The sequence below is a fragment of the Cynocephalus volans genome, chromosome 5 (genome assembly GCF_027409185.1).
Source record: "Cynocephalus volans isolate mCynVol1 chromosome 5, mCynVol1.pri, whole genome shotgun sequence".
Classification (NCBI taxonomy): domain Eukaryota; kingdom Metazoa; phylum Chordata; class Mammalia; order Dermoptera; family Cynocephalidae; genus Cynocephalus; species Cynocephalus volans.
In genome coordinates, this window is record NC_084464.1 from 156,755,276 (window position 1) to 156,778,458 (window position 23,183).

Genomic DNA, 23,183 nt, shown 5'->3' on the forward strand with positions numbered 1-23,183 from the left:
ATCTGAGATAAGTTGCTTTATCCCTATATATTTTTTTAGCTCGAGAAATGGATCATAGATGTGTAATGATTTGTCACAGACATGCTGGCTCCAGGAACAGGACTGATTTTTGAACTACAACCTACCGCTCTGGCTCCCCACCGCTTTGTTCTGTGTTTGTGTGAATCCTTAATGACACCATAAGCTCCTGCTATGAGCAGAGATTGGCTCACTTATTCTTATCTCTGTCAAAGTATCTTGTGTATTATACTTCCTTAATGCGAATGAATGGAGAAATTACATGCAGGCTAAGTGGTGAAAAAATAATGACCTTGTTTTAATACATATTTGGTTGCATATCTCCAGTGAGGTCGTGCTTATCATTATTTTTTGTGTGTGTGTGACCAGTAAGGGGATCGTAACCCTTGACTTGGTGTCGCCCGCACCGCGCTCAGCCAGTGAGCGCAATGGCCATCCCTATATAGGATCGGAACCCGCGGCCTCGGCACTCCCAGCGCTGCACTCTCCCGAGTGACCCACGGGGTCGGCCCTCATTATTGTTAAAATAGTATCAGTTGCTATTGATGCCATATTTATAACCAGCACCTCCTGTGGGGCAAACCCTCTTCTGGGTACCAGGGACACTGAGACGTGTAAGACGTGTCCTGTATCCTTGAAGAGTTCACCCCCTAGTGGGGGAGACTGACACATACACAACTGATTCCAGTGCACCCAGAGGAATTTTAGTGCAGGTGTGCACAGTAACCACTACGAGACCAGCCTGGTGAGGACAGTCACCAAATCTCTGCAAACAAACCCTTAGAAGGGTCGTGAAGGGGCATGGGTGAGCAAGGGGCGTGGACAGAGTGCAATCGGTGGGGAGAAGGCATGGGGAAGGCACGAGTGTGGGGTGGGCGCAGGGCACCTGGGAATTCAGCTTCGCCAGGACCGAGTGGATGGGACAGCGGTGGCAGAAGGTGATACTGGACGGGTTGGCAGGGACTAAATCACAAAGGGCCTCTGGATTTGCTTCCTATGGCTGCTGTAACAAAGCACCACGACCAGGGTGGCATCCAACAGAAGTGTGTGGTCTCACAGTTCTGGAGGCTGGACGTCCAATGTCACGGTGTCAGTGGGACCACACTTCCCCTGCCAGCTCTAGGGGCAAGTCCTTCCTTGCATTTTCTGGTGGTTCTCAGCACTCCTTGGCATTCCTTGGCTTGTAGACACATCGCTGCAGTCACCACATCCGTTGTCACATGGCTGTCTCCACATTGTCTTCCCTCTGTGTATGTTTGTCTCTGTGTCCAAATTTTCCTGTTTTATAAGGACATCAGTCATATTGGATTAGGGCTTTTAGGACTTAACCTAATGACCTCATCTGAACATGATCTGCAAAGGCTCTATCTTCAAATATGGTCATATTCACAGGTCCCAGGGGTAAGGTCTTCAGCATATCTTTTTAGGGGACACAATTCAGCCTGTAACAGCCTTGAATGCCAGTCAAGGAGGCTTCAATTATGTCTATAGAGGTTATAGGTTTCAAGCAAAGAGGGGCAAGATCTCCCACGTGCTCTGGAGGGTGGATTGGAGCAAGGAGAGAGTGAGATAAGGGTCCTGGAGAGAAGGAATGAGGCCCCCCAGGGCGGGGGATGTGGAGGTGCTGGCCTCTGCCTCAGGGGCACTGCTCCCACCATGCCCGCCCGTGGCTCCTTGAGGGTCCCGACACGCACGGCTGGGGAACCTCAGACACAGGGGCACAGGCCTTGTCTCTTGATGATTTAAACAGAGCAAGATACACATGACAAATAGGAAAGCAGTTATAATATTAAGAAAACTTAAGAGTGTTCAGGGACTTGGTCATTGTTTTGTACATGGTTGTTTTCCCCTGACATTTTGTTATAAACATTTTCAAACAAATAACAGCAGAGGAGTGTAGCCTGCACGCCCGGCCAGCCACCAGCTAGTCCCATTTTGCCCTTTTTCCCGGCCCTCCTGGCCCTAAATTTTATTTGTACCCTTCCTGATTCTGTGCCCAGCCTTGTAGGCAAGTCGTGGTACAAAATCCACCTTTGCCATTTGTAAACTCTGCGACTTTGGACTGCACGATGTCCCTGAGCCTCATAGTTGTAAAACTGGGATGGCACCTGGGCCAATCCAAGTGGCAATGCATGCCCTGGCGCGGAGCCTCGTTCCAAAGAACCTGCCTCTGCTGAGGCCTCCGGGAGGGACGTCCTTCTGTGAGTGTGTCTTTGCAGCACTTAGGTGAATTTAAAACATGTTAACAGAAAGCAAAGCTTTGGTGCTCTTTAAGGAGCAGCTGAGGAATAGAAGAGGAAGTAAATGGCAGTGAGCAGGGAACTGGACCAAAGCCACAGAGGGCGTCCCGCGGGGTCTCGTCCCCATGCAGATTCAGGTTCTGCAGGCCTGGGTTTGGGTCTGGGGTCTGCACTGCCAACAACCCCCCACGCACCCCGCACTGGGGACAGCAAGGGCATGGGGCAAACCAGGATCTGAGGGCCACACCGGTCCTCCTGTCCCTTTTTGTTTATCCTGTGTGCTAAGAATGGTTTTTATCTTTTAAAACGATTTTTAAAAATCAAGGTGCTTCCTATTTAGCCTTTACAGAGTTTGTGACTCCCGACCCAGGCCATGCCTGCTCCCGGTGCTGCCACCGCCGGTAGGGGCAGCAGAGGCCGCTTGTGGCGAGGCCCACGGCTGGAGCAGCAGGGGGACGGTCAGGACTGCGGCGGGGGGACAAGGCTGAGGTTTTCAGTGCACAGTCTGAGATATGGGCCCGATGGAGCAATGCCTGGGGGAGGAGCACGAGGAGCAGAGGTGGGGGCGGCAGTAATCGCAGAGGCTAAGCAACGCCCAGGTGAGCGGGACAATAAGAGGAAATTTGGTGTCACTGGAGTGTGTGTATGTGGGGGGGCGGGGCGCAGGCAGGGTGTGGACGCCGCGTGGGTCCTGGACTTTAGGCGAAGGCAATGGGGAATCACAGCAGGACCTCAGGCAGTAGAATGATGGAGGGAGGGACTGTGACTTTGGTGGCTGTGCCTCAGGGGACAATGGATGTTGCAACAATCCAGGGGCAAGTTGAGACTAAATGAGGCTAAATAAGGCAGGCACAGAGGGCACAGGGACAGCCCTTGTGAGCCCAAGAGACAGGCCAGCCCACAGTGTGCAGAATTCACCATCCTTTGGGTCCTGTGCATAAATAATGTTGCCTTTTTTTTTTCTCTTTCCTTTGCCTTATTTTTCTCTGCTTTCCTGAAGACCACCATGCAGTTAGGTTGGCTCTCTTTTTGCTTCCTACCTAGATGTTTTCTTTAAGGTGGCTCCCGCAGATGTGGGATTTCGTCCATTGTGAGCTGGTTCTACTAGTTTAGCTCTCAGCCTCTGGGTGGGGCCTTTCTGTACCTTTTTGTTCTGCTTTAGAGAAGAATTTCTTAATCGGGGAGGGGCAGAGCTCACAGGCGCTTTTTAGAATCCGGTGAACACCATTAGGAACCCCAGAAAATACATGCAGGCAGGTAGCTTCAAAATTAGATATGATGTCAAGGCCAGCCCAGTTAGGACCCCTGGCCTGGGGCTGCCTCCCTGTCCACCTGATTGTCTTACCTTCTCTGTCCTGCAGTGTATAAAATGATGCTTATACTCAAGTCTTTCTTTGGCATGGGTTAAAACCTTCCAAACACACAAGATTGGCACTAGATTGACCCCCCAGGGTGGCAGGTCTGGTGGTCCAGGGCTGTGTTGGGGCAGAGTGGGAGCTCAGAGCAGGAGAAGCCTGCCTCCAGCCCTGGGCTGGGCACAGACGGACCTCTTCCTATGCATTTGGCCAGGAAACGTGTTCCTAGAACTGTGGAGACCCAGAGTTTTATTTTTGGGGTCATAATACAACATAAAAACCTCTTTCCTTGAAACAAAAAGAGTACTATATCAGGCGCAGTCTTATTTAGGAAATTATTAGCCTCTATAACTAGAAATAAGGAGATTACATTTTTTGAAAGATTAATTTAATCTTCATCACAAGGAACGTTTAGAGGAATATATTCATTCAGTTATGAAGTGTTTCCAAAGGACACATGGAAGCTTGGAAGCTTGGGCTGTTTTTCAAATTATCCAGATTTAGAAAATCAAATTCGACATCAACCTTTAATAAAAGTAGTTACTACGATCTCTTACTTTGTGTGCGTGTGTTAACAATAGCTTTAGTGAAGCATAATTTCTATAACATAAAATTCACTTGTTTGACGTGTGCAATTCAATCAATTTTAGTAAATTTACAGAGTTGCACAACCATCACCACAATCTAGAGCGTTTCTAAAACACTCTTATCACCCCAAAATGATCTCTTTACTTTTCAATCACAAGAAATATTAGGAAAAAATAATTTTAATTTACTGCTTCCTGTTCGTGCATCATGTAAGTTATATTCTCACTAATAAATGACCTTATTGATATCTCTTTCAGGTAAACACGAGACAGCCGGAGCAAAGCTCTTGCAATCTTATCAGAAACTGAGGTAAGTGTTATAAAAGGACACATGTCCTGGGCCCTTGAGGGCAGGAGCAGAGGACGCCTGGAAAGAACTTATAGCTCTCTTGACTTTCAGATGTCACTGCTTTGGAATGTAACCTTTTTTTCAAAATGATAAAGTGCCTGGAAAAGATTCAAACAGAGATGTTTCCAGATTCTTATGAAAAGCCTTCTAGGTAGCATAGTATTTTCTCACTAAACGTTCTGTTTTGTTTCTTAAGTTCTCTCGAAATGTCAGAAGGAAACTAAATATTATTGTTGATTGCACATTACATGAAATTCTAAACCCAACATTTGCTTGCATTAATCACGCATATCTCTAGCACCTTACCCCATTAAAAACCTAGCGGTCTTGAAGCTGGCAATAATTAACACACTAGATCACACCAAATTTATTAAAGTTTTACTGAAATCTCCTCACCAGCTGCTGTTTTTTGGGCCCGCGATGAGATTTTCCAGTCTCAGGACTTCTTCATTTTTTCCTTTTCCTTCTTTCTCCACTTCTTTTAGCACAAGTGTCCAGTTCCTCTCATGGTTGATTTTTACATCCACCCATTTTTGGTACTTCTGCTGGTGTGGATTGCACACACACGTGGAGTCTGGGGTTCCAGAGCAGCCAGGTGGCAAAGCTGGGTCCCGACACCCCAGCTATTTCAGAACACGTGGATGGAGGGGGGTGCATGGGCTTTAAGCAGCACAACCCTCATTTCTCACATTCAAATACCAGGAAATAACGCCCCTCACAGAGAAGCAAGTCCAACCAGGGCTGCTAGATCTTTCTCGAAGTAGTGAGGCAGTTAAAAAAAAAAAGCTGAGAACTTGAACTATAGAATAATGACACATCTTGCGCATTTGTTAAACTAATAGCTTGTGTAGTTCATAACCCATTTCTTATTCCTGTATTTTTCCTTGTTAGCAAAATTTCTGTGGTTCCTCCAACTCCACCTCCTCTCAGTGAAAACCGGTGCAGCCGCAGCCCATGCACGGTAACGTATCTGTTCTGTGGCTTCTCTAGAGGGGAAACAGGAGAGAAGGGAGGAGGCGGGGAGGCTTGACAGGTTGGACAAGAACTGCACAGCAGAGGGGTCTGACTTTGACTGGAGGGAGCTGCAAAGTGAGGCAGAGAGTGGAGGTTAGATTCAAGGCTGTGAATCTAAGCTGGTGGTGGCCGTGGACCATCTGCACTGTCAGCCCACCCCCTTCCGCCTGCACCTGAGTCTTCGACCCTCTTCTCCAGCTGCCACCGTGCCCTCGAGTGTGGGGGCAGTGCAGCTGGGTGTGCAGGTGGCTGAGAGCGGAGTCTCTGTGGACATGCGAGTGCACCTTCTGAGTGTACGTGGGCTCTAACGGGAAGGGCACCAGCACCATTTCTGTCCAAAGAAATTAGCTGTGCAATATTGGGGGAGTTACCTGGGTTTCCCACCTGAAAGGTGGAAATAATTATATTTGTTTGGCTTGCCTCCCACGGCCGTTGTGAGAAATTAATGAAATAATGTCTATGCTGGTACTTGGAAGCTGAAAATAGACGTGGAAACTTATGATCTTGATCATCTTCATTATTATTCTGTGAATTAAAGGGAGCAATTATATGAGGATAGTTCTTCAAAAAGTTCATAGAAAAATTTATATTATCTTTCAATTCTATTTTTCTGTGAACTTTCTGAAGTACCCTTGTATCTGTATATGAGAGAATAGATATGTCTGCTCATGAGAGAGAGAGAGCATATGTACGTTCTTTTCCAATCTAAAACTGAGACTCTGGGCTCACCTCCAAAATCCTGCTTTACTTTCACCTTGAGATTTTAAATTCTCTGAAGTCACTCCTGTGTGCTCAAGACATACTCATATTTACTGAATGATGGATGGTTGTTGGATGGATGGACAATTGGATGGGTGGGTGGATGGATGAATGGATAGTTGGATGGATGGTTAGTTGAATGGGTGGATGGTTGGATGGATGGGTGGATGAGTGGATGGTTGGGTGGAAGGAAGGATGGATGAGTGGATGGATGGATGGTTAGTGGATGGATGGATGGGTGGATGGATGGATGTTTGGGTGGATGAATGGTTGGAGGGTGGGTGGTTGGTGGATGGATGGATGGTTGGTGAGTGGACGGATGGGTTGAGTGGATGGATGGTTAGTGGATGGATGAATGGGTGGATGAATGGATGGTTGGGTGGAAGGAAGGATGGATGAGTGGATGGATGGGTGGGTGGGTGGATGGATGAGTCTTGGAGAGGGAAGTTGTGTCCTGTTGTCTTCTCTCCATTTTTCTTCTCTCTTCTGCTTTGGGAGGTAGAACTCCTTGACTTCAGGCTGGTCACCTTGTGCCTTGTACCACCCTCAGCCCCTGTGTCACATGCATTCTGTCTGCTTTGATATCCCTTCTGCATGGAGTTGGGGTGGGGCCATGAGGGAAAGGAGGTTAAGCAATTTACTTGGGTACAATCTTTGAGCCAATGAAATGTCAGTCACCATTTATAAGAGGTGGTTGTTATCTTGTCCACAACCCATTGATAATGCTCCTTCCTTTAATGTGGTTGTCAAAATACAGAGGAGGATGCCAAGTAGAGAGGATGCCTCCCTCCCTGCACCTCCAGGCATGCATGCGTACACCCACACCCACACACAGCCAAGCACCCACACCCACCTGCCAGTGTTTAGGGCTGGCAGCCTGGAGATTGATGGGGCAAACACAGGTCAGCAAACATAACTCTCATTCTCTCTCCTTCTGTCTCTGCTTTAGTTACAGGAGCTTGGTCAGTTTAAAGGATTTAATAAGTCCATGGAAAATTTGTTTCTGTCTGTTACTACCCACATGAAAAGTAAGTGGATGCTGCATGATGTGTTCGCCCACTACCACCCAGGCCAGCCGAGACCCCTGGCTGAGGCCTGGCTGGTGACCTCATCTGGGACTGTCCCTGGGATGGGCCACTCACTTTGTCCTTGGACCCGGGGAAAGCTTCAGCAGCCGGCCCTTTGTCTTTTCACCCACAGAGCAGGTCTCTGGTTCCTGTGGGAAGCGGGGACCCCATTTGAGTCCACTGGGCTGGCTCAGTCCTCCTACTCCTGCCAAAACCTGCCTAGCTAAGTGCCATGGGCAGAGGAGCTTGACACATTTTTTACTTTCCTGAGGACCAGCAACAACAAAAAAACTTGAAGATAAAATTGCAATGAATCTAAAACCAGAAACTTTTGAGCTGGGTGGGACCCAATACCTGTCATTGGCATCGATTGCTTCCCTTTTCTTTTTCTCCTTGGTAAATGAATTTTCTTCAATAGCAAGAATCATGCAATTGGCAGATCCCAAGAACCCAGAACTACCACCGCTTGCAATCTTGTCTCTTTCAGTGTTCTTTCTGCTCGGATAGTTTTTTTCCTGTTTATTTTAAAAAGCAAGTCCTAGAGAAGAGACCCCGTCATCATGCCTCCTGAGATGCCCAGGCTGGCCAGGCACTTAGAAAATGTCCTTCCTGGGGCTGGGGTCCTCGGGCAGCCATTTCTCTTTCACTGTGTTTCTGTTCTGCTTCTATCCATCTTCCCTCGTTCCACAGTTGCCTGAGGATGGTCTCACTGTTGTACCGTGGCTCCGAGACAGTCTTATTGTTTGATTTTAATTAGTCATCTGTATTCCACACGAGTCCTGTCTTCACTGTCTCATGATGACAATCGAAGTCAAAGCACCGCTCTTTAGATGGGCAGGAGCAGTGACTGTCTCAGGCATTGGTCTGTCCCCTTCTCTTCCAGAAGGGAGGGAAGCAGCTGGATTCCATGGGCCATTTGCTACTAGTGCTTGGAGGTTTGAAATCCCATCCTGCTGGGCTCTCTGACAATGCCTCTCTGTGCCCACCAGCCTGGGATGCGACTTTCAGCTGTCACAGCTGCCTGCACCCTGCGCTGACAGCTCTTCCCACTGACACTCTTCCAGTCGGACCTTCTCTGCGTCTCTTTCTCAAAGCACAGCCAAATCCAGGTGGCTTGCATGAATCCCCTCCCTCCGCTGATCCCGTGGAATCAGAGCCTTGACGTTACCCTGTCATCTGTCAGCCACAGAAACCCAGAGAGTCAGGATACAGGGCTTTGCACGCTTGCCTCCCTGCACACACAGGTGTGCTGCACGTGCTCCCAGTCACTGCATGGCCACCCCATAGCCTGGCATCTGCTCACATGCCAGAGACTGGCCAGCTCCAGGGGGACAACCAGAGCTAATCCCTGAGCAGCGTGGTGATTCACTAGAACAAAGCAGCATCCCTTCTCAGGTACAGGAAGTCAACCGAAACCCCACAACCTGTGCCCCCCGCATCGGCGCAGAGGCAGGGATAGAAAAAACCCCTAGCTTTCTGGCTCCGGGGAATGATGTGTGCCTGACTTTTCTTGAGTGCTTCCTGCTGGCTCCACGGGGGTGGGGCACATGGCGACACACACCCTTCACCCTGTCGCTGCTGCAGCACATGGGGCATCTTGGGAGTGCTGGTTCCTATTTCTTCAAGGTTTGAGCCATTCTTCACATGTCCCTCTTGGGCTTTTTTCTGCCTGTGTCCCTACAGAAGTGGGTACACAGGAAAGCCTCACTCTGGTGGGGAGGAAGTCAGACTGGCACCTGGGGTCCACGGGGTGGGGCTGTGGAAGGCCCCCAACTCTTCTGGGACTGGTGGCCCAGGATGCCTTGCCTCCGAGGGGTTGTGACAGCTGACCCAGATTTGCAGCCTCTGCTGATGTTGCCTGATGAAATCCAACAGCTAGAAGAAACGAGTTATTCCAGCCCTTTTGATTGCTAGGAGATTTCAGCACTGTAGTCCCCTTAGAAGTGGAAGAGGGCATAAGAAAAATTGATTCTTGCTCAGGAGCAACCTGTGCTTCTCTGGGTTCCTTTTCCTTCCCCCAAATAATACCAACACATAAACTTACTGGTTAGAACTGGAATTGCTTAGGAAGGCTCTTCCTCCCCTCAGTCTGTGAACTTTAAATGGACTAAACAGCCACAGGTTCTGGGGTGGGCACTAAACAGACGGCTGGGGGAACAGCAGCTCACGAGGGCTTAGAGAGCCTCATGAGAGCGTCTCACACCTTCCATAGCCCAGGCTGGGATCTGGCCATGTGAGGAGGGTTTTCCTTTGTTGACATTGAGAACCTGGTGTGAGCTAGTGTCTCTCTAGCTGCCAGGCACAGAAAGATGCCCAGCGTTTCTGGATGGTAGTCCTGAGAACGTGGCATGACATTGCTTTCAGAGAGGAGCAGCTCAGAGGCATCCTCTGGGAAAAGCTGGACGCCCCGGGCCTTGGGAGGGCATGTGTGGGGTCTCCCTCTCTAGGGAAGAGAGATGCCCTGAGACTTAGCCCTGGGCAGCACAGGCAGGAGGTAACTAATAAATAGCAAATGGATAGGGCTTCACGCAGTAACGTCTCAGTGACGGATCAGAAGACAGGGGTGGTGGAGTCGTGCTTTCCCTTACAGTAGCCCTTGACCACTCAGCGTTCTTGAACCCCTGAAATATGGCTGCAAGATGTGCTGCCAGAGCAAAATACACACCTGGTGTTGGAGACTTGGTATAAAAAAAGTACAATATTTCATAAGTAATATTGATATTGTTTACATGTCTTAATACTTTAGACATTGCATTGAATGAAACAATCAAAATTAATTTCACTGTTTCTTTTCACTTTTTAAAATGTGGCTACTAGAAAATTTGAAATCACATACATATGTGACTTACATTACATCTCTCCTGGGTGGCACTGCTCTAAAGATAGTTTTCAGGTGCACATTTGAGAGAAACCAGGCTCTCCTGGGAAAAGAGAGCTGTTTTCTGGAGGAAGACGTCATCTTGAAGGTGGTTCTCTCATGTCTGTGTGCGGATTCCTTCCTTCACACTCCATTTGTCTTTATTCCAGACCGCTATTATATTGCAAGACAAACAAAACCTTCAAGGACACTTTAAATCTTATTTTCAACTCACTTCAAAGAGTCACAAGAAATGGTATTTAGTCATACAGGCTTTGTAAGGAACCCTAAAAAGCCGGCTTGCTTGGCAGCTGCTGTCTTTGTGTTCAGAGGAGCGTGCACTTGTACGTGTGGCCCACAACAAAGAGGAACTTGGGGGAAGAACTTGCTTTAACTCCCACCCCAACGGTGGCTCTGCCATGGGGGTATGTGACCAGTGTGACCACAGGGAGACCCTTGAAGGAATGCAGCCCTTCTCCTGCCCTGCGTCCGACACACAGGATCTGGTCACCCTCCCAGTGCCTCTGTGCTTCGTGGACGTGCCGCCCTTGCCCCTCTGTAGATCGTGCCCTCCTGGGACCTTGGGTCTGTGGGTTGCAGGGAACCCCAGAAGAGGCTTCCTGAAGTCTTGGCAAAGCTGCATGTCATCCCTTGTATTTGTTTTTTTAGAGCTCTCCAAGTCCCAGAGTGACATGACTTCTGAGAAACATCTTCTAGCCACGGGCCCCGGGCAGTGTGCGGGCCGGACGGAGAGACGGAGCCAGTCTGACACTGCTGTCAACGTCACCACCAGGGTACCCCATGGCCCGCCAGGCCTTTGGCCTGATTGCCTTCATGTTGTCTTTTCAGAACTTTCCAGTCCATTTTCTCTGAGAATTTACTTTTCCTTGTGTTTTGTAGCAAAACCTTAAGCAGTCAGAAAAACGTAACCATAAGGTCCTCTATGTGAGCAGACCTGGCACCAGGAAGGCGAGAATTGAAGCTGATCTGGAAAACCATTCATAGCAGGGAAAGCCTTCCGCTGAGTGCAGAGCCCCAGGCTTCTTTGTGTTGACTTTTTCAAGGTCACACTGAAGGCAAAGGGCTTGCCGTGGCCGACACTTGCCACGTTATTCCTGGGGTCTGTGAGTCCCTCACTGAGGATGGAGAGGCCTTCCTACCTCCACTCACGACCAACAACCTTTGCTTAAATTCTGTCTTTGTTTCTGATGGAAACTGTTGGAAACATAAGTGCTGCATAATCATGTGCGAGCATGAGGGGGCTCTTCCCAGGTATCTAAACCACAGATACACCTCGTAAAGACTTTTAGGGATATAATTACTCTGGCTTTCTACTAAGATGAAGCAAGCCCAAGGTGGATTCACTGGGGAATGAGAGAAAGCTGACTTGACAATCAGAAAACCTGGGCTCTCGTCCAGCTGCAGTGGCCTGGCCGGGGAGGTGCCAGCACCAGTTGTTTGCAGGGTTGATGGGACTGCCTTGGTCAGCTGGACAGGGAAGGTGCCCCTTCTCTGAGACTGTGGGCTCCACTCAAGACGTCCCCAGACAGATTGTTCTTTAGGCAAGGGTGTGAGGTTAGCCCTGCTCTCCTGCTGCAACTTCCAGACACACCGTCAGGATTTCAAATCCTGCCTCTGTCTGCTACACTCTGCCTGAGCCTAGTATGCCCCTCCGTAAAATGAAGATAATAATAATGAATGCCTGTTTTGCCCACAGTACAGGGTTCTTGTAAATGTCCAATGAGATGATATATAATTTGCCATATAGTAATCTAAATATATTATCCAAGTTGCCAGCATTTATTATTAGGTGCCAGACTGCACTCAAAGCTTCACCAGGACTGTCTCATTTTATCCTCATAACCTCCCTATGGGGTAGGTATTGCATGTAGCTCCGTTTTGCAGTTAGAGAGACTGAGGCTTAGAGAGATTAAGTCACATGCCTGAGGTTACACAGCCAGAAAGTGGTGGGCTGGGGTTTGAACTGACCCAGTCTTGGTTTGGAGGCTGCACTCTGGAACAGTGGTTCTCAACTTTCAGGTGTATTGGGTGTATGGGAGTCACTCGGGCTCTGGTTAACATGCAGATTCCCCGTCAGTAGACCTGGGTGGGCATGAGATGCGGAACCTCAGGCGTGTTTCTGACGAGCTCCTGGGGATCGGGTGAAGTTGATGCTGCTGCTCCTCGGACCACATTTTAGGAGCCAGGTGACTAGAGTGTTTGCAACATATTTGGCAGGTTTTTGAAATTCTAAAGTGCAACCTAAGCGTGAGCTCACGTTGGCTTCCCAGGGTCCGTGTAAGTGTGATTCTAACCGCCGTCCCAGAATCAACTCTTTTTCCTTAAGTGAAATGACGGGGGAGAAGATCAGCGTCACTCATGAAGCGTGACATTCCGGGCAGACGGCAGCGTTTTTGAATACTTGATTACAGTTAATTCTTACAAAGATACCGAGAAAAATATCGTTACTTCCACGATAAGGGTTAAGTTTAAAGATCGAGTTTTCGTGAGAGGTTAACCAACTTGTCTAACATCACGTAGCTAATAAAAGATGGAGCCAGGAGCAGAGCCCGCGTTCGTATGAGTCTAAGTTCTAGACTCTTAACCGCTTCATTCCGTGTCCCGCATGGGAAGGACAATGAGGGCTACCAAAGAAGAAGGGCTCAGGAAGGGGATTCTGGAAGTGCGAATAATTCTCTTACTTGTCTGGGTCAGGTGCAGCCACTCGGATGGTAACACTGACTAAGGATTAGCGTGCCACGCACTGTACTTGGTGCAAAGCCCTTAGAGGTTTTTAACCTTTTTAATCCTTAAAACAACTCTAGGAAGTTTGTACTATTACTGTCCCCATTAAAGACGAGGACACTGGGGCAAAGAGATGACAAGGGCCAGGCAGAGCCTGCTCCAGGCTACCCCCAGAGCCCCCTGCTCAGAGAGGTGCAGCACATTTCCCCTTTGTGGTGTGATCTGCTGTGCTGTGGGGCCTCCTGAGTACCCTCAGGCTTAGCTTTGGCCTTCTGAGTGTGGACCTAACCGGACATCCTCGGCAGTCTCCTCCCTCGCTGCATGTGCACGTGGAGCAGAGCCTGCCAGGCAGCTGCTGAGGTTGTCTGATGGGCTAAGAGTTTAGGCATAGGAAGGAGGAGGCCATGGATAGAGAGCTCCCAGTTACGTGTGCGGCCACCTCACTGCCACGCTCTCAGCAGGACATGCTTACAACTTGCTGCAGTTCTTCTCTCTCCCCACCTTAATTGAGGATATGGCTGTTTTAAGGAACAATTTAGCCAAATGTTTATAAAGTACTCAGCAATCACAGCATGATCTACAAATGCTAAATAATTATTGGGTTGGAATATAGGGAGCACGTCCTTAAACAGGACATTCGTCAGACTGCAATTACACGTGCCCTAGCTGGTGAGCTCACAAAAATTTCACTTGTCTTCATCGGAACGCTTTGGAGCATCGACACAACACAGTGCCCTTTGGAAGCAGGGGACGTTGGGGCCCACCTTGCAGGCGGCTATGTTGAGGCACAGAAGGAGTAGACAACTTTCTTAACACCACATGGTGACTCAGGGATGTCAATTGAGAAAACAGCTCAGGATCTCTTCCACGTCACTTCTCTGACTGTTGAGTTTGAACTACATGTTCTGAAAATGCTCCTGCAAAGACCCTCACTTAAGCATCTGGGCCAGGATTCTTCCGAAGTGAATTCTTCTTACCTCTTCTCTCAGGGGCATTCCAGTGGGATTTTACTGTACATCTTATGAATGTGCAGTTCCTCTGTTTAGCCCGAAAAACATGCACCTGTTTAATAGGAAGGATGCTTAAAAAGCTGGGGGTCTCTCTGGGGAGGGGGACTGAGGACAGAGGTGAAGGAAGAGGATTTTCATTCTAGTCTCCTTTGTGTTATGGGGAGCTTTTCCCATGGATGCTTGAAATGCAGAGAAACAACCCACCCCAGCACGTGGCTTTGCCTGGCTGAGCTGGGGAGGAGAGCAGCAGTCTCGTTTCACAAGCATGAAACGTTTCACTGTCAGATGAAAGGGTAATTGATCCTTCTGGGGGTCCCAGGAGAGGGGTCCACTTTTCAGCTGGGAATTACCATTGCTCAGAGCATGTATTGTTGGCCCAGCCAAGCCTGCCTATTTTTTGGTACCTGAGTCACTATTTATGTTAAAAGACGACCCCAAGTTGGAGTCTCAGAGGCAGTAACATGTGCTCTTCCTCTTATTTCCTATGTTCTTATCTAGGATCAGCAAAACCCCCAAAGGCACATATTACTTGGTTCTCAAGCGTCCATAATCTAATCAGATGAAACCTAACATTGATCGGTCTTTCCCTGTATAATGTTAATAACTCTTTGCAGAGCAGAACTCATTCGGGGCAAGCACTTTTCTGTGTGATCTGGCCAAAACTGGACTGAAATACATTAAAAATCACAGGGGGACAAATCCCTGTCTTAAAGACATTGATAAGCCCTTTATTAGGACACCAAATCTGACAGTGTCATCCAAATCCTTCGGAATTTACTGGGGGAAAAATTTAACACACAAATTTTCAAGTTGGATTCCTTCGCCAGTCAAAATAGGTATGTCCTTCAGAATAGTAGTGACTTGGATAACCATTCTGAAATATTTGTTTGCATTTAAGCATCATGAAAGGTTTTCCAGAGTCCTGACATATTTAGAAGCACAGTCTTTCCCGACTATGAATTTGACATGCCATATCATCTCTATTATAAAGATAGTTCTTTTTGTTCTTTTTTGGAACTTTCTGTTGATTTCTTTTATGATTCAAAAAATGTATATTGAACACTATATTAGTCAGCTCTGGCTACTACAGAATACCGTAGACTGAGTGGCTTAAGTGACTGAGATTGATGTCTCACAGCTCTGGAGCCAGCACATTCAGGCCCTGGTGAGGGCCCTCTTCTGGGTCGCAGCCACCTTCTTGCTGTGTCCTCTCTTGTTGGGGGCAGGAGAGAGACAGAGGGAGAGAGACGGAGAGAGGGGGAAGAAGCGAGCTCTCTGGTGTCTCTTCCTTCAAGGGCTCTAATCCTATCAGGCCCATCATGAGGGCCCCACTCCATGACCTTGCCTAACCCTGGTCACCTTCCAAAGGCCCCATCTCCAAGTACCATGCACTGGGGCTTCCACATATGAATGGGGGGTGGGGGCCCCACCCAATCCACAGTAAACACCGGGGGGCGGTACAAAGCTTCACACTACTATTTAGCTCCATCCTGTTCTTTCCATCCCTGGCCGACTATGCCTCAGTTTCCCTGCATCCTCCACGTTCTCCACGACCCCTCACAGGATGGGAGCCCAGCAGCAGGAGGGCCTCTGGCTTCGCCTCGTGTTTCTCTGGATCCTCAGCCACCCTTCTCTCCTGCCCAAGATGCTCGTTCCTCCCCAGGGGCGCCCCACGCTGGGTCTCCTACCTCTTGAATCTCCTCCAGGGCCGCCCCGCTCACCTGCAGCTGCCATCTCTCCTCTCCGATCGTTTCTGCTCAACGTGAAATAGGCCCCAATCTTCCCCACCTTACAAAATAGGAGCAGGGCTGGCCAGTCAGCTCATTTGGTTAGAACGCTGCCTTGTTACACCAAGGTCAAGGGTTCGGATCCTATACTGGCCAGCTGCCAAAAAAAAAAAAAAAAAATTTATATATATATGAATGACTTCCATCTTCCGAGAGGTTCCCGGCCCAGCTGCTCCTGCAGTTTCTTCCTGGAGGCCTTGTCGCCTCCAGCCCTTGCTGTGCTGTCCTCCCTGCCCTCCCTCCCGCTCATTGGTGACCTCCTGGAATCTGCCCTTTCCCCTGTGACACTGGCTCTGGGAAGTCCCGGGGACTCCCTGAAGGGTAAGGAGTGGCTGCTCTTCAGTCATCACCCTCTTCAACTGCGCTGTCCCGTTGGACACAGTTGACCAGACTTCCATTCCTTCCTTGAAAAGTGGCTTTTCTTGCTTTCTTTGATAAGCCCGTGCCTGCTGCCGGTGAGGACATGGACGCGAGGAGGAGGGACAGGGGAGGGTGGGGGATAACCAGGCGGCAGCACGCCACACACCCACTTCTGTAATTTGCTTTTTCTTTAAAAAAAAAAAAAAAAAGCTAAAATTATGTTTTAATTCTTTCCCTGTCAACAAATATGTACTGTCGTCTTTAACGGCTATTTTTTCGGGCTTTTCATTCATGCTGCCACGTTGCTCTTCTCTAAGGATGGCGGATTTGCAGCCGCTGGCGGCGCGTGGCCTGTTTGCAGCACTCTTGCCAGTGCTCAGCTTTATACCGTTTCTCCCCACTTTTTTTATTGTGGTAAAATACATACAAGTAAAATTTTACCATCTTAGCCATCTTTAAATACATTCAGAATGTTGTGTAGCCGTCACCACACCTGTTCCATAGCTCTTTTCACCTTGGAAAACTAAACTTTGTTTTAATATTTGCCAATTTGACAGGCAATTTAAAAAATTGCATTTCTTTAATTGCAGGTGAGCTTCATCTCATACCTTTTTCTCCTTTTGGAACACTCTCCGTTCTTGAAATCCTCTTGTTGGATCTACGGGCTCTTCCGGCCCTCTGTCTCCTTCCCTGTGGCTTTAGTGTCCCCTCGGACAACCTTGCACATCCCTGTGTGCTCACGATCTCTACGCCCAGGTCTCTCCCTGGCTCTTGAGTCTGCGGGTTTAGGAACCTGCCCCCTACTTGACTGTTGTGATGGGCTGGTCCAGTTGGGGTCCTTACCTCTCGGTCTTTCCCCAGCCACCCTGCGAGACCCCACTCAGATCATGTTCCCACTGAAGATTGTCCCAGATGCCCCCATTCTGAGTTACCTCTCCCTCGCCTCTTTCCCACCCCCCTGGCTGGCACCTCCACTTTGATGGTGCATCTGTCTTTCTGCTAGTAGGAGCCCTGGGACAGCAGACACTGCATCACCTCCTCTCTCCTCTCTTCCACGGTGGATTGAGTGGTTACTTAACAAAGGTCTGTTGGAGTTGAGTTGACACTCTGGGAATTGAGAGAATAAATAATAATGTGGAGTAATCATTTCATTTCTTCTCTAATATTCTCACATAGTATTTTATTCCTGAAATTTATGACTATGGGGCAACTATTGTATTTCTGAGTTCTACCTCCAACCCAACATCAAAACCTGAAGTCTCCATTTGGAAACTGTACTTTCAGCGAGGAGGAGGTTTTCCCAACTTGCTCATTGTGTCTGTTGCTCCCTGCTAGCACTGTCTGATAGAACTTTCTGCAATGATGGAAACATTCTTCATCTGAACTGTCCAGTACAGTAGCCACTGCTGCCTATGGCTGCTGAGCACTTGAAATGTGTCAAGTGCAACTGTTGAGCTGAGTTTATCATTTTATTTGATTTCAATTAATTTGAATTTAAATGTAAATAACTACATGTGGCTAGTGGCTACCATATTAGAAAGCACAGCTGTATACGTTATAGACATGACAACTATTAGCAAACTATTTTAATAAAATTTAGAGACATATTTTGACTTTTCCCTTTTTATAGGTATGTTAGAGCTAAAACTCTGCTTATCAGGCTGAATAATATATTTCATGTGATTAAATGCCAGGATCATCACTAAAGCCAGAATTTGGACTTCTTAAGACTTTCACTAATCCATAAGTAACCCACCCATGGCTGTTCACGATTCTCCCAAAGCCCTGGTGGTGCTGCCTCAGGGCTCTGCAGGTGTGTGTGTGCATTTACCCAAACTCAAGTGTGTCCTCCTGCTCAGCAACCAGGTGTTTGCATAGCAGTAACATCAGGTAATAGATGTTGGCTGTGCTTGCTGAAGTCACCTCATTTGAACAAAATCAAACTAGGATGCAGACTATAATATTAACTTTTTTCTTCCTTTTCCAGAGGGTCAGCACAGCAGACATTCTGAAACCTCTCAATCAAGAGGATCAGAAACGCTCTACTATCCCTGTTTCGAAGCAAGAGAGTCTTTCATCTAGTCCAATGCCCAGAACTTTGTTCTCTGGAGGCTTGAGACACGTGAGTCTTGTTCCAATGCTCTTGAGACGATGCGTGGTTATTATGACATTGGCGGACCAGGGTCAAATGAGCTGTTGTCTTGTGAGATAAACTGTAGCATGACAATACAGCTTGCAAGTAATATTTTACTTAGATTGGGAGCTGGGCAAAACCTTGCTTTATTTTGAGGTTGGTTTTTCTTTTTTACAACATCTAGTGAATGTTTTCATACATACAGAGAGTAAGAATAAAATAGTGGTGTCTTTTGATGAGAAGTTTTAAATTTTGATGGAGTCTAATTTATCAAAAAAATTTTTATGGCTCTGTCTGTGTCCTGTCTGTAAGTCATGAAGATATTCTCCTATGTTTTCATCTAGAAGCTTTATAAAAGGTGAGCTTTTATGTTTAGGTCTGTGCTTCAGCTCATTAATTTTTTTGTGAATGGTGTAAGGTAGAGATTGAGGCTTATTTTTTACTATATGGATATTTAGTTAATCCAGTACCATTTGTTAGAAAAAACTTCCATTTGCCCCAGTGACTCTGGTGTCTGTTGAAAGTCAAATGACCACATGGGTGTGGGTCTTTTTCTGGGCTGTCTATTCTGTTCCACTCTTTGTCTAGCCTCAGGCCAAGTCCACACTGTCTTGATTACTGTAGCTTTGTAGTAAGTTTTGAGGTGGGATAGTGTGAGGCTTCCAACTTGGTTCTTCTTTTTTGAAATTGCTCTGTGATGTTTTAAATGTATTTTATATAGGCAGGCATTTTTTTTATCATTCTTTCATTTATTCGTTAGTTTGCTCGCTTATTAAAAAACATTGATTGAATTAACTGACTTTGTGATATACAGTATGGTAGATGGAGCTTTGGATGAGGGGTCGTGAGGTCTCAGTGAACGGTTGTCTCAGTCCGTGTGTGCTGCTATAACAAAAGACCACAGACTGGGTAATTGATAAACAACAGAAATTTATTTCTCATGGTTCTGGAGGCTGGGAATTCTAAGATCAAGACACCTGCAGGATTGGTGTCCTCATAGATGGAGCCGTCTAGGTGTCCTCACGTGGTGGAAGGGATGGAAGGGCAAGAGGGTCAAATGCTGTGTGAAGCCTCTCTTATAAAGGGCATAACCCCATGCACTAGGACTCCACCATCATGACATAATCCCCTTCCCACCATCACACTGGTCAGTAAGTTTCAACACATGAATTTCACAGGGGACATAAACATTCAAGCCATATAGCAACAGTTATGGTTTTTTCACTTATTATATGACCTTAGACAACTACAGAAACTCTCTGAACTTCAGAGTCCTCCTCTTGGAACTGGGTATGAGAGTTCTTTTTGATCTCACTGGATTGCTTTGAGAATGAAGTGAATGTGTGAATTCTCTGGTGTAATACAGTGTAAGAACCCAGCCTCTAGAAGCCGACTTGGTTCACGTTCTAGCTCCTTTAGTAGCAAGGGATGTGACCTAGAGCAAGTCCTTTAACCAATTTGTGCCTTGACCAGGTTGTGTTTTTACATAAAATGATGTTTTGCTCAGATAATTATGGACTTTCCCCCATCTCCCTGAATGTCCAGTCGAACACTTAAGAACTTTGGCAGGAGCAGGCCAGGCCATGCATTGAAGGAGAGCTAACATCCTTGACTCAATTCACTACATGCTAGCAGCCCCCAACACGCCCCTTCACTAGCTCCTGTGGGGTAGTCCTGCCTCCATCAAAACCACTGCTCTGCACCCTCACTCCTCAAAATGTGGGGCCCAGCAGCACTGGCCTCATATGAGAGCTTGTCAGAAATGTAGAATCTCAGGCCCTAGCCCAGACCTGCTGAGTTAGAAGGTATAACTTAACAAAAGCCCAGGAGATTCATATGCACGGTCAAGTTTGAGAAACACTAGTTGAGCCCTGGCCATTTCACACCTTGAGTCAAGTATGTAACTTGTTAAGGATTCTTGAATAATTTAGGGCTGTGCTGTCCAGTATAGTAACCGTTAGTCACCTGTGGTTGCTGAGCACTTGAAATATGGCTAGTCCAAATTGAGATATTCTGTGAGTGTAAGATACACTGGATTTTGAAGACCTTAGTATGAAAAAAAAAGTAAAATAACTCATTAATAATGTTTATATGGATACGCGTTGACATGAATTGAATGTATTGGATTAATAAAATATACTATTAAAATTAATTTCACCTGGGTTTTTTTAGTGTGGCTAGTAGGGAATTTTAAATTACATGTTTGGCTCACATTATATTTCCGTTGGACACGTTGGTCTGGATACTATTATTGTGCATTAGGAGGCACCTGGAGTAGCAGCTCTTTCCCCAGGTTCTCTGGGACAGTATCCAGAACATCGTGTGCCTGTGCCTCTGCGTGCTTTCCTGGAAAAAAGGTTCACGGTTTCCTCCAGCTCTCAAACAGGTTTGAAGTCCATGCTGCTTAGGAAGCAGGATTTAGCTCTCAAATGCAAATACCATTCCCACATGGCCTCTTTTGGAACCCTTTCAACTCTCTGCAGACTGCAGCCACCTGCTGGGGCCACACAGTAGGTTGTAGCAGAGCCAGGACCCGACTTTCTGACTGCTGGAGCCCTGTCAGTCTCTTTGGGCTGCTGTAACAAACTACCAGAGACTATGTGGCTTATAAACAACAGAAATTCATTTCTCACAGTTTTAGGGGCTAGAAGTCCAAGATCAAGGCACCAGCAGATTCAGTGTCTGGTGAGGGCCCGTTTCCTAGTTCATAGATGCATCTTCTCACTGTGTCCTCACATGGTGGAAGAGGCCAGGGAGCTCCCTTGGACCTGTTTAATAAGGGCACTAATCCCATTCACGAGGGCTCTGCCTTCCTGACTAATCACCTCCCATAGGCCCCACTTCCTAATATCATTGCCTTGGAGATTAGGATTTCAATGTATGAAGTTTGGGGGACTTGGAGGTTGGATTTCAACATGTGAACTTTATGGGACGCACACGTTCAGACCATAGTAGGCCCTGGCCTCTGCCTCTTGGATGCCCTTTTCATTTGACAAGCTAAAGCTGCAAGAAGTCTGGAAGGGTCCTGCCAGGATATTTCAGAGAGCTTGTATTTGAGGATGGCTTAGCACCTTTCTTCATGGCGAGGTATTGTTTATCTTTGAGAATAGTTCAGAAAGATGAAAGGCCTGAGGAAACACTTTTCTGAAGGCCAGGTAGGCCAGGGCAGCTCCAGAACCTTCTCTCCTAGAGCTGAACTCTGCTGTGGGATGAGACAGTGCATGTGTGGAGTGGCTGCTGGGGGTGTTTTCCCAACACTCACTAGAAGGTTCGCCCCTACCCCAGGGCACTGGAGGACTCCAAGGATTCCAGCCAGGTTGAGCCTTTATAGGGCTAGCCTGGGAGGACGAGGCTAGCCTTCACAGAGAGCTGAAGGGGCAGTTTACCCTGAACTACACGGTGTCCCACTAGATTGGACCCTATGCTCCTTCAAGGGCTGGAATCATGTCTTCAAAGCCCCAGGAACCAACCCATAGTCAAGTACACTGGCTTGGATCCACCCACGGTGGTCCATGGGGTTGTGTACGACCCGCCCGTTCCTGCTCTGCCCTCTTCCCCTCACTCACCACTCACCCACGTGGCCACTGGCTGGTTCTTGAACCCCCAGACACATCCTGCCTCAGGGGGCTTCTGTGACTGCTCTCCAGACACTACCACGTCCCCTGCTCCCTTCCTCCAGGTCTTTGCTCCAAGGCCACCTCTCACCTCCCCTGTCCTGTTCTCCACTCCTATCTCCCTTCCCTGCTCTGTGTCATCCATCCCTCTGTCGTCTTCCACCTGCTGTATAACCAGCTGATTGGTTGTTCATTGTCTGCCCCACCTCACCACTAGAATGCCATCCCCAAGTGCCTAGAGCAGTGTCTGACACTGCAATGGCCCTCAGTCAATATCTGTTGAATGATTGGGTGCGTCCTGATCATAGCGACGTAGCTACGGTTGATTGAAAGCCTGTGTGCGGTGCTTCACGTCTGTCATTCTCACCACGATCTTGTAGTAGATGCTGTTATCCCATCTCACAAATGAAGAACCGGAGATTCACTGAGGTTAAGTGCCTTGCTAAGGTTCCACAGTGACTGCAGAACTTCGATTCAACCCAGGGGCCCTGGGAGTCAACACTGTTGTGAGGCCCCCTCCCTCAAGACGTGCACTTACAGGCCACTCGTGCTGAAAAGGGCAGTTTATTCACTCCAGCTGGCCAGCGACCGTCTCCCAAGGAGCAACCAAGGAAGAGCGGCCTGGGGCATTGGTCTTGTGGGGTTTTTAAAAACAAAAACTATATCCCGTTGGCACACGGGTTTGTCCAGGTGCAAAAAGCAAGCTAGAGAGCTAAGTCACAGAAGCCAAGAATGAGCCGTTCGAGCAATCGAGCGTACAACTTTTCATTGTGGATGTTCCCATGTAATAATTCACCGTGTGTGGCTCCCGTTCCCGTGTAATAGTTCACTGCGTGTGGCTCCCGCTCCCGTGTGATAGTTCACTGTGTGTGGCTCCCGTTCCCGTGTCATAGTTCGCCGTGTGTGGCTCCCGCTCCCGTGTCATAGTTCGCTGTGCGTGGCTCCCGCTCCCGTGTGACAGTTCGCCGCGTGTGGCTCCCGTTCCCGTGTGACAGTTCGCCGCGCGTGGCTCCTGTTCCTGTGTGACAGTTCACCGCGTGTGGCTCCCGTTCCCGTGTGACAGTTCCCATGTAATAGTTCACCGCGTGTGGCTCCTGCTCCCGTGTGATAGTTCACTGCGTGTGGCTCCTGCTCCCGTGTGATAGTTCACTGCGTGTGGCTCCTGCTCCTGTGTGATAGTTCACTGCGTGTGGCTCCTGCTCCCGTGTGATAGTTCACTGCGTGTGGCTCCTGCTCCCGTGTAATAGTTCACCGCGTGTGGCTCCTGCTCCCGTGTGATAGTTCACC

At 48.0% G+C, this 23,183-nt stretch overlaps 1 protein-coding gene across 4 annotated transcripts in view; it reads left to right on the forward strand.

Annotated features, from left to right (window-relative positions):
• Window positions 1-23,183, forward strand: part of SYTL3 (synaptotagmin like 3) — a 70,137-nt gene that overhangs the window by 25,786 nt on the left and 21,168 nt on the right. For 2 of the 4 annotated variants that reach the window (XM_063097254.1, XM_063097255.1), the window contains exons 4-8: window positions 4,459-4,510; window positions 5,441-5,510; window positions 7,272-7,350; window positions 10,916-11,040; window positions 18,136-18,270. In XM_063097254.1, coding sequence (XP_062953324.1) covers window positions 4,459-4,510; window positions 5,441-5,510; window positions 7,272-7,350; window positions 10,916-11,040; window positions 18,136-18,270 — 461 coding nt within the window. Of the gene's footprint in view, window positions 1-2,823; window positions 2,858-4,458; window positions 4,511-5,440; window positions 5,511-7,271; window positions 7,351-10,915; window positions 11,041-18,135; window positions 18,271-23,183 lie in introns of those variants that run through there. The other 2 variants (XM_063097257.1, XM_063097256.1) reach the window with 2 other exon arrangements.